Consider the following 12,013-nt stretch of genomic DNA (forward strand, 5'->3'; position numbering starts at 1 on the left):
GTACAATGAATCGCAGTTTATAATGTCCCACTGTAAGTGAGGATCACCCACTGTTCTGCCAAATTCAAGTTTGTGCTGATTGTTTCATACCGTAGCTTGTAGAATATGATTCTATTTTACATTTTGTGCAGCATGGTTTACTATAAGCATCATGTCATACCTCCTGAATATTTGAGATATTGGGGGGAAAAAATTGAAACCGATGCAATGGCAACTTTTAACTTTGGACAACATAGTTCATAACACCAGTGTACCTGAATTTGAGGTGTTCAAATTCAGCTGGACTTCATTATTATAAGCTTAGGAAATACCATCCCAGTTTGATACCTTATTTACATAATTTACAGACTTGATATTTAAAGCATTAAAAGAGTGAAGTTATGAGTGGGTCAGGGTTCATCAATTGTACAAAGGAAGTATCCTGTTTATATTGTAGGAATGCTGAGAATTTCTTTTAAAAATGTCAGCAGTCTTTAAATGTTATACTCACCACCTGGGAGTGTTTACGGGGTGTAGGAGGTGAAATTGGACCTCCCGTGTGTCCCTTTGCTTGACTGAAAACTGGTGCAAAAGGTCCAATTTAGGGAGCCAACTTCCTGCGTCCAAACATCTTGAACAGGTCCAACCCCATATTGGTTCAGACGCTGTCAAGGCGTCCCTGGCAGCTACCTAAAATGAGCATTGGGCCCCTCGAATATGCTAACACAGGGCCAAATGCCTGTTTTGGGACCCATACTTGAAACTGGTTTTCCATGAATGCGGTGGGCGACGGGCCTGCCACATTCAGATTACCTGGTCTACATGCAGCCTAAGCAACCATCTCCTTCCGGCTCTACATTAAATTTGTGGACTGCACTTTTAATCCTCCTGATTGTCTCCCTCCTCCCAGATTTGCCTTCAGCCATGTGATATTGTATTCCCCCTGTGATCGCCAAGCTGCCTTCAGAGCTGCGACTAGTACCCACAGCTCTACTGTACTATACTAATGAGGCTAGCAGACCAAATTGCCTTGGTCTTGTCACCAGCCTCATTAGGCACGTGATCGTGCGCTGTACCTGCACCTCTCCCCAATCGGGCGTGATCCAATTTCAAGCCATGATCTTTCGCCACGTGATGTTCTATATCCCGAAAACGAAGTTGGTAATTTATAATCATCCTCTGAACCCAAAGTGAGATCATGGGTAATTCTACAAATCTACATTGTGTTGGGGAGCCTTAACCACTAGCAGCACAAAGTTGGGGTACATGTTGCCAATAATTTTCCAGCTGTGATAATTGTGCCCGAATTTCCAATTAGCGTTATCAGCACAGACTCAGAATATTATCAACTAGAGTCACAGAATCATGGGCAGGGTAACTTTTTTTTATATCAACCATGAGAATGAATATTGAATGGTTTGAACTTGAACAAAGCCCCAGATATTTAATTTTTGTTTTAAACTCACTGCCAAACATTTATCATTTATAACAATCATTGATTAAAATGTATTGCTTTATTTCCTTGTTCTGATGTGATGGGGATAAAGAGTAACAAAGCTGGCCGTGATCTGAGTTAAAAATGTTTGGCATCACATGTATGTTACCATAGTTTACTCTGGATGATTCAAAGTTGTTTTTGTGCTGAACAAATTTGAATTATCCAATTCTGGATGGGTCAGCAAAGTTTGTTCAATGAACAGCAGAGTCATACAGATTAGGAAGATCCCTGTTTTGATCCCCAGTCTGCGCTGTTGGATCGTCACCACCAGGGCATGGGTAGTGCACATGTGTGAATGTTGGGTGAGGACAGGAACTGTGATGTTTCCTACAGTTGAATAGCCCACCAAATGAAGCTCACACATGATGAATGGCCAACTGGGTGAGGTACTGGAGGATGACTGGTTGCAGTCAAACTCTATCTCAACAAGGAACTAACAACTTCAGGTGAGGGCGAAAACATCATCTGGCCGTTACTTGTCACTTCTCTAGAAACATGACTGATTATGAAAACATATGAGGAATCGTGGACTAAAGACCACATTCCACTTACTCTGACACCACACATACGCTGGTGCTGTGGGATATAAAGTATCCTTAATTTATTAACGTATGTACAATGAACCTGCCAAAGTGGAAAATCTAAGACCCAAAAAGAAAATGAGAAGCTTCAGTGGTAATGCAGAATATAAATTCCTTGTAGAAATACACTGAAAGATATAGAGAAATGCCAAAAGGAATTTCCATAGCTTAACAAGTTGATTTGTGAAATATATACTAATTTTCATGTTAAACTTATAAAAGATGGGGATTGATTGCAGCTGTGTTGCTGAAAAAAGTGTGTATTTTTACACCTGAAAAATATTTACTCATACTTGAGGTGGTTAAATAAACTGCATTGTCACAACTCGTCATATCAAGAGAGAAAACTGCTTGCTTTTGTTTTTCTTTTAACAATTTATCTCTTTATCCACTACCAACTACAAAACCTAGGAAGCAGCTCAGAACCGTATTTTACAAACCTAATCAGATTTTTCCAAGTGCTTTCCCTTTGAACAGATAAAGAGGAGATCCTGCACTGAGGACTTGGTGACAGCTTAATTTTCACAGCTGAGTTTCTCTCTGCTCACTGGCAGTTGTTTAATTACAGGCTTTCAGGGAGGCCACTGGGCATACATTGAGGGGGATCTGTGCTTAAACCCTGTCATTTAGTCAGAATGAGTGCAGATAGAACAAGGAATCTGGAAATTTTCACTGCAAGGTGTGAAGTGGACTGTCTGAGTCCCAGTGAGCAGATAATGACAGATGCATTTTAGAGCAAGCTGGGACTGAATGGTGCCCAACTCCTGTTTCTGTCAGAAAAGTGATTATTTTTGTCACTCAACAATAATTTTTTGTGGTGTTTTTCTTTTTCTTTCTTCTCTCGGTAAATGGTTAGGTATCTATGAGACCCCAGGTGGGACAATTCTGTATCAAGCTCATGTGGACATTGAGACCTTCACCATGGACAAGGAAGTGAGGAAAATCAAGCAGCAACTGGCACTGAGGCTTTCAGAACAGCTGTACAATGGTAAGCAAGGAAAACGGTGGAAAATCATTGCATTTAAAAGTTGAAATGCTGCTAATATAACCCAGTCACATTGGCTGTCAAAAATGCAAAGTGACCCTCAATGTGATGGTCACATTCTCCTTTTACCATTTACTTGGTTCAATTTGTAACAATGTACTTCTTAAATTTACCCAAGATACTCTAGTGGAAATCCAGGGGGGAAATTACTGTGGCTGCCCCATATGCCATATAGAGCAACAGAGGAAACAGAATTTTTCGTATTCGCTCAAGATTTCTTTTCACTTATTCTACAAAATCCACCGAGATGCACGCCGCACTCACTCGCTTGATCTATGTTGGGGATGTGTAGAATCATAGAAATTTACAGCACAGAAGGAGGCCATTCGGCCCATCGGCCCATCGTGTCCGTGCTGGAGGTAGAGAAAGTTAGAAATCTGTCACCTTCACTTAGTAGTCTGCCATATTCAAAGACTACGGGCATATATGGGAGAATGGTCACATGGGCAAGTGAACAGAACTACTGTCACCTGTGGAACTGTATCTCAGCAGCAGTCACTTTGGAGATGTGTTTATATAACAATTGGGCCTTTAAAACAAAACTTACCAGCTCCATTTTAGTAGCAGAATAATACGTTCCGCACAAAATTATAATAAAAGAACATAAGAAATAGGAGCAGGAGTAGGCCATATGACCACTCGAGCCTGCTCCGCCATTTAATAAGATCATGGCTGATTTGATCATGGACTCAGCACCATTTCCCTGCCCGCTCCCCATAACCCTTTTTCCCTTATCGCTCAAAAATCTGTCTATCTCTGCCTTAAATACATTTAATGACCCAGCCTCCACAGCTCTCTGGGGCAGAGAATTCCATAGATTTACAACCCTCTGAGACAAGAAATTCCTCCTCATCTCCGTTTTAAATGGGCAGCCCCTTATTCTAAGACTATGTGCCCTAGCTTTAGTGTCCTCTGAGTGGCAATTAGGGATGGGCAATAAATGCCAGCCTTGCCAGCGGCACCCACTTGCTCAAGAACAAATCTTTTTTTTAAGTACAGACTGCATTGCGGAGCTCCATCACTGGCGCAGCTTTTGGAAATAAAATATTAGATTCGTTTTGATCCCAAATTTTATTTTATAGAGCCGAACTGTTGTAGATTTTGATTATAGAGACACTTTGGCCTAGCAATTTGGGTAGTTTGCTCCTCCGAACGTAAACGGCTTTTTGCCTGGATGCACGCTGCTAAGGACTCCTGCTAAATTCCATGGGATTTTAACGCCGGTAGTAACCCCTAGCGCCCTGCTCCGCTGTCATCGGCGTGCACAGCGCCCCAGACCCTAAATTGGATATCTCCCCCTGAAGCTGCACTGGGCGATGCCAGTGACAGCTTCAGGGGATGTGTACAGGGCGGCCGGCCGGTGCAAAGGGGAGATGTCTGCCATTACCAAAAGTTCCGCCGATTTTGCTGAGCGTTCCATTAGCACTTCGAACGCAAGGTCCCTGCCGTGATCGAGTGCCAGGCTGTTGGCACGCAATCCCCGCTTCCCGGTGGTCATAGAAACATAGAAAATAGGTGCAGGAGCAGGCCATTCAGCCCTTCTAGCCTGCACCGCCATTCAATGAGTTCATGGCTGAACATGAAACTTCAGTACCCCCTTCCTGCTTTCTCGCCATACCCCTTGATCCCCCGAGTAGTCCAAATAGGACTCTTTTGTCACTGTAGAGTTTGCAGCTAGGGCTCTTCCTTTTAATTAACGGAGGAGCCTCTCCCACGCAGCATAGCACTGCGCCCCACTCCCGACCCGTCAGCCCCAGAAAGGAAGTGGAGTGTGTTTTGCGCTCCACTTCCTTTCGGGGGTGGTAACCCGAATTTAGCGAGTGGGGCGGGACTTCCGCATCTGCCACAAAATGTCCCGCCTCCCGGATGTTGTCTCCCCCAAACGGGGCCCAACAGAATTTTTCTCCCTTTGGATGAAATTCATTACTTTGCTAATTTTAGTGAAACAGTAGATATAAGTACACCAGTTTATATTCCTGTATAAAATGAACTTGCACTGAAAGTTTACCCTTTTCTATTAAAGGAACTTTGTCTCCTTTTCTTTCCTTCGCCTATAATCTTCCACCCTTTTTCCTAAAGTTGTTGTTTTATGCTAAGGTATACTCCTATGAGTTCTGTGGTAACTTACCTAAGTGACCGTTCATGTGTGAGCCAGATAGTGAGTGTTGACAGGTTATTCAACTATGAAGAGCATCACAGCTGAGCCCAGTCAGGCCCTTGCTCGATGTTGCAATGTAGATAATTTTCAGTCGGAGATGCATTGGATAGTGATTAGGAGCAGGTACCTTAGCTCATTTAATTTTTTTACTTTCCCTCACCCAGGAGTGCAAGAAGCAATTGCAGAGTACCTACTGCTGCTCCACATCAGCTAACTCGATACACAACAGGAATCCAACTTGGGAGATTCTGTTTAGCTTATTGCTATATGTTAGCCTTTAGTCACTGAGCCCATTGGGGGAACATCTCTCTCGATATTCTGCACTCCATGAACTATCCTCATCCATTAGGACAAGCAGCTGACCTACTCACAGGCCTCAGCCAGTGCCCCCTGAATCCATTTGCTAAAGTGCCTGTTAACTCCAGTTAGAAAGTACCTTTTGTCAGCTCTGGACTTTGGCAGTGCAGAAATTTGTGAAGAGTCCGTGAGAAGTGATCTGGGATTGTAGTGGAAAGATGCTTCCATTTTTCTCTCGCCTCCTTAAGAATCGTATTTTAGAGAAATAGAAATAAATTGACCTAAAATACCTCGAGTAGCCCCACAACTGGCAGAAGAGCTGTTTCTCTATGAAGAAACTCTCTGATTGCTACAACTTGTCTCCAAGGATTATTTGCTTTTGTCAATGCTCCCTGTTGAAATGAATATTTTAAACAGATTTAAACTGGTAAATCCTCCTCCTAGGGTACAGCTCAGGTGTTTAATCCTATTGTCTTTTAAAGAGCTTGAAGTTAATAGGATTTATTTTATTAATGTTTGGATGTTGGTTACAAAGAAATAGCGCAAGTCTTGGGAAAAGTAAGGTGAGATCAATGATGGAAAGAACTTGTTTAGAGCTGGAGATGAAAGGAGTGTAATCTGTGCACCTGTAAATAAGCAACCTCCCACACTTTTTAATCACAGTGAAGTAATTGTCCCATTGCAGTGAGCTGCCACCGGGCCACGTTCTGTGGGGGGGGGGGGGGACTAATCACACAGACAATGACCTCCCTTTAAGACGTTTTGTGATGTCATGATATCATAACGTCAGGGGGGTGGGGGTGGGGGGGGTGATCTTATGACCCTTTCTGCTCCTGGGCCATAGATAAATGACTGTCGTGCTTTGGAGAGTCAGCTTTTCCTAGCACAAGTTAAACATTCTTATGCATGAGCCTCTCTACCTAAAAGTTTGTTACAGTACCTTTGGAACAGACTTTGGTTTTTGCTGTTTTTCAGTTGCAGTGTTCTTCTCATTTTGTGTCTTCAAAAATAGTTTTTTTAATCTTCCCATCATTTTGTCCAAGTCTTTTTATATGAAAAAAAAAACTTTTTTTGTCGTCTGAGTTTATTGTTGGGGAATAGATGCCCATTTTGACATTGTCAGCAAAGCCAGATGTAAAGTAAAACTTCCTTTACTCTTCCCTGATAAATCCAACCTTAGAATTGCATCCCTGCTGCATCATTGATATTTTTTTTCCCTTAGCAGGCCTCTGAGTAAAATTACAAATTTTGTGTCAAATTCTGGGGAGTTTTGTGCTGTGGACCAAGCTCACAAGGATGTGGGTTGAGGCTGCCCCTAATTGATTTCACATGGGACACTGAGCCAATAGTTTTCTATTTACCTGGGTTTCTGCTGTACTGAGCTCACTGTGTTCTGGGAATGGGAGAAGCTGCGAGAAGAGGAAAGGTTATGCCATGAGTTCTAAAGGTTAAGTGGGTGATTGAAGGATATGAGAGTTTAGTCGAGTGGCAGCCCCTCACATACCTTTATTATCTAAGAAACACTAAACATCTAATTGCTTTTCTTCATTAGTAACAGCAGACTGAACAGGAATGGTGTTTTTAGGTGTGTGGAATGGGCTTGGGTTAATGTTCTGCCTCTGAAAATACTTGATCAGAGTTCTGTTATTTAGTGTAATTACTGTTATACTTGGGGCCAGTATGAAAACTACAGAAAACAAATGTTTAAGATGTATGAAAACCCTAGCAGGTGATTTTTTTTTTTGATAAGGTCAACTGAAACTTTGAACATTTTGTTTGTGGCAGTGACCACTTTCAGCAACGTGAAATGCTAAATGTGTAATAAGGGCACCATTTTGGTATAGTTTGGAGCACCAGCGTGGTAGAATGTCAGTTTCAGTAGCCTTCCCTTTGCTGAATTCCCTTGACACCAAGGCACAATGGACTGGAACCATTGTCACGTTGCCTCTGGGGATAGGGCTTGAATAATGCCCAGACTGATGATGATAATCTCTTCTAGTTCTGAAAGCTGCGAGGTCTTAAGTGAAATGAGTTACGGCAGTCTCTGCTTGCTTCTTTCTGGGTCTGAGTCTGTAGCAGTCCTTACACTGGCACTAATTTGTCAATCTTACTCGGAAGCCATAAGGATACGTGATGTAGGGAATTGAAATGTCACATTGGTGAAGTTAATGTGCTGTTCTAAAGTTAGAAGTAAGTTGTATTCTTGGGGCAGAGTAGAGGCAATTATTCGGCATGTAACTGACCTGGGAGTGCTTGATGGGTGAGAAAAATGAAAATTGTTCCATTTCCAACATGACTGTCCCTCAAATTGAATGCAAAATGGAAGTGAATCTTAAATGCAGTTTATTCAAACTTGCAGATAGGTTAACCCTTCATTATCAGCAGAAATCTTTCCGTGGTAGAAACCTATTTTTAGTTTTAAATAAAATATACCCAGGGCGCTATTAACCCATGTATTGGTTTTAATGGGAAGTGTTGCATCAAAGAAGGCAGATTAGGGCAGGGAAAATAGAATACGAGAGGAAGCTTGCAGGGAACATTAAGACAAACTGCAAAAGTTTCTATAGATATGTAAAGAGAAAAAGGTTAGTAAAGACAAACGTAGGTCCCCTGCAGTCAGAATCAGGGGAAGTCATAACTGGGAACAAAGAAATGGCAGACCAATTGAGCAAGTACTTTGGTTCGGTATTCACTAAGGAGGACGCAAACAAACTTCCGGATATAAAAGGGATCAGAGGGTCTAGTAAGAAGGAGGAACTGAGGGAAATCCTTATTAGTCGGAAAATTGTGTTGGGGAAATTGATGGGATTGAAGGCCGATAAATCCCAAGGGCCTGATGTACTGCATCCCAGAGTACTTAAGGACGTTGCCTTGGAAATAGCGGATGCATTGAGAGTCATTTTCCAGCATTCCATAGACTCTGGATCAGTTCCTATGGAGTGGAGGGTAGATCAGTTCCTATGGAGTGGAGGGTAGCCAATGTAACCCCACTTTTTAAAAAAGGAGGGAGAGAGAAAACAGGGAATTGTCAGCCTGACATCGGTAGTGGGTAAAATGATGGAATCAATTATTAAGGATGTCATAGCATCGCATTTGGAAAGAGGTGACATGATAGGTTCAAGTCAGCATGGATTTGTGAAAGGGAAATCATGCTTGACAAATCTTCTGGAATTTTTTGAGGATGTTTCCAGTAGAGTGGACAAGGGAGAACCAGTTGATGTGGTGTATTTGGACTTTCAGAAGGCTTTCGATAAGGTCCCACACAAGAGATTAATGTGCAAAGTTAAAGCACATGGGATTGGGGGTAGTGTGCTGACGTGGATTGAGAACTGGTTGGCAGACAGGAAGCAAAGAGTGGGAGTAAATGGGTACTTTTCAGAATGGCAGGCAATGACTAGTGGGGTACCGCAGGGTTCTGTGCTGGGGCCCCAGCTGTTTACATTGTACATTAATGATTTAGACGAGGGGATTAAATGTAGTATCTCCAAATTTGCGGATGACACTAAGTTGGGTGGCAGTGTGAGCTGCGAGGAGGATGCTATGAGGCTGCAGAGTGACTTGGATAGGTTAGGTGAGTGGGCAAATGCGTGGCAGATGAAGTATAATGTGGATAAATGTGAGGTTATCCACTTTGGTGGTAAAAACAGAGAGACAGACTATTATCTGAATGGTGACAGATTAGGAAAAGGGAAGGTGCAACGAGACCTGGGTGTCATGGTACATCAGTCATTGAAGGTTGGCATGCAGGTATAGCAGGCGGTTAAGAAAGCAAATGGCATGTTGGCCTTCATAGCGAGGGGATTTGAGTACAGGGGCAGGGAGGTGTTGTTACAGTTGTACAGGGCCTTGGTGAGGCCACACCTGGAGTATTGTGTACAGTTTTGGTCTCCTAACTTGAGGAAGGACATTCTTGCTATTGAGGGAGTGCAGCGAAGATTCACCAGACTGATTCCCGGGATGGTGGGACTGACCTATCAAGAAAGACTGGATCAACTGGGCTTGTATTCACTGGAGTTCAGAAGAGTGAAAGGGGACCTCATAGAAACGTTTAAAATTCTGACGGGTTTGGACAGGTTGGATGCAGGAAGAATGTTCCCAATGTTGGGGAAGTCCAGAACCAGGGGTCACAGTCTAAGGATAAGGGGTAAGCCATTTAGGACCGAGATAAGGAGAAACTTCTTCACCCAGAGAGTGGTGAACCTGTGGAATTCTCTACCACAGGAAGTAGTTGAGGCCAATTCACTAAATATATTCAAAAGGGAGTTAGATGAAGTCCTTACTACTCGGGGGATCAAGGGGTATGGCGTGAAAGCAGGAAGTGGGTACTGAAGTTTCATGTTCAGCCATGAACTCATTGAATGGCGGTGCAGGCTAGAAGGGCTTAATGGCCTGCTCCTGCACCTATTTTCTATGTTTCTATGTTTCTATAATGTGGATAAATGTGAGGTTATCCACTTTGGTGGTAAAAACAGAGAGACAGACTATTATCTGAATGGTGACAGATTAGGAAAAGGGGAGGTGCAACGAGACCTGGGTGTCATGGTACATCAGTCATTGAAGGTTGGTATGCAGGTACAGCAGGCGGTTAAGAAAGCAAATGGCATGTTGGCCTTCATAGCGAGGGGATTTGAGTACAGGGGTAGGGAGGTGTTGCTAAAGTTGTACAGGGCCTTGGTGAGGCCACACCTGGAGTATTGTGTACAGTTTTGGTCTCCTAACTTGAGGAAGGACATTCTTGCTATTGAGGGAGTGCAGCGAAGGTTCACCAGACTGATTCCTGGGATGGCGGGACTGACCTATCAAGAAAGACTGGATCAACTGGGCTTGTATTCACTGGAGTTGAGAAGAATGAGAGGGGATCTCATAGAAACTTTTAAAATTCTGATGGGTTTAGACAGGTTAGATGCAGGAAGAATGTTCCCAATGTTGGGGAAGTCCAGAACCAGGGGTCACAGTCTAAGGATAAGGGGTAAGCCATTTAGGACCGAGATGAGGGGAAACTTCTTCACCCAGAGAGTGGTGAACCTGTGGAATTCTCTACCACAGAAAGTTGTTGAGGCCAATTCACTAAATATATTCAAAAAGGAGTTAGATGTAGTCCTTAGTACTAGGGGGATCAAGGGGTATGGCGAGAAAGCAGGAATGGGGTACTGAGGTTACATGTTCAGCCATGAACTCATTGAATGGCGGTGCAGGCTCGAAGGGCCGAATGGCCTACTCCTGCACCTATTTTCTATGTTTTATGGCTTGGCTCGGGATAATCATAGGCTTTGTGTAATGTCTCTGTGATACTAAAAAGCAATTACATTGTCTCTGTCTCGAGGGAGTTGAGTGCTGGAGAATATGTTGGCAAGGTGTGCACGAGCCAGAAAACAGACAGATGTGCCAGTGATAGCTTCTTGTGCAGAGAGAGAAAAAGGGACAGAAAAAAGGAGAAATTGGAGACTGTCTGCTCCTTTGAGCTCTGATTAGAGATGTTATTTTGGAAAGAGGGTACCGGTGAGCGTCAACAGAACGTGTAGGTTTGCAAAATGAAACATATGGACCTTTGATTCCAATCCTGATAAATACTGGGTCAGGTCTCAGCTATTCAGTTAGATTTAGTAGCAGGGCTGAGGAGCCCCTCGTGGGACAGTTCAACAACCTATCAGGGGGCCACGCCAGACCCAGAAGAAAATAGGTTCAGCTGTTCATTCAGGGCTCAAAGGCCTGCAGGATGAATTTGAACTGCCCTTTGTGACTTCATTGTCAGGGTTGGTAGGGCTTTACTAAGTTTGAAAGAAGCCATTTTTCAGCCCTTTCTTTCCTGAGAAGCCCTCTCTTGTAATAACTTTGGTGATTCCCAGTAGGTTTGTGAAATTGCCATGTGGTGTCATTTCTAATGGATGACCCCCCCCCCCCCTCCAAAAACAAAATCATTAATGCAAACATCTGTAAATAATTAAAAAAAGACTTTGCAGATAGGTTTTTCAAATAACTGAATCCTGTAGTCGTATCAAGTTATACAGTAATTAACTGAACGTTAGTCCAAATTGGATGAATGGATTCCAGTTTATTAGTAAATTAGAGCACTTTTGCAGTCTATTGATCAAGTGCAATTACAGAAAAAGCACTAAAAACTCATGGTATTTGTTGATAACAGCTGGAGAATCTGTTGATGGGAGTATTTTATATTGGTTACAACACAAGACAAATTGCATTGATAATATGCCATGTAGATGGTATAGTGTACATCATAGCAGTGAGTGAGTTTTATTGAGCAGCTGACATTGTAGATGCCAAGGGGAGAAGCAGTGGTACTAGTGCATACTACTGTGCTCGCCTGCTGGATCAGTACCTGACGGCTTGCGCAGTCTGGGTTTTAGAAGTTATCGTACTCTTATTTCCTGTTCAATTTTTTCTATATCTTTTAGTCAGGTTGGCTCGACCCTTGTCGCTCTAAAGGCAGCTCCAAA

General features: G+C 42.9%; 1 protein-coding gene across 5 annotated transcripts in view; it reads left to right on the forward strand.

Moving 5' to 3' along the window:
- The window catches only part of ass1 (argininosuccinate synthase 1), a 143,140-nt gene that overhangs the window by 114,889 nt on the left and 16,238 nt on the right, over nt 1–12,013 (forward strand). For all 5 annotated transcript variants that reach the window (XM_070863783.1, XM_070863785.1, XM_070863786.1 and 2 more), the window contains one exon: nt 2,915–3,046. In XM_070863783.1, the coding sequence (XP_070719884.1) occupies nt 2,915–3,046 (132 nt within the window). The remainder of the gene's footprint in view (nt 1–2,914; nt 3,047–12,013) is intronic.

The sequence above is a fragment of the Pristiophorus japonicus genome, chromosome 20 (assembly GCF_044704955.1).
Source record: "Pristiophorus japonicus isolate sPriJap1 chromosome 20, sPriJap1.hap1, whole genome shotgun sequence".
Classification (NCBI taxonomy): domain Eukaryota; kingdom Metazoa; phylum Chordata; class Chondrichthyes; family Pristiophoridae; genus Pristiophorus; species Pristiophorus japonicus.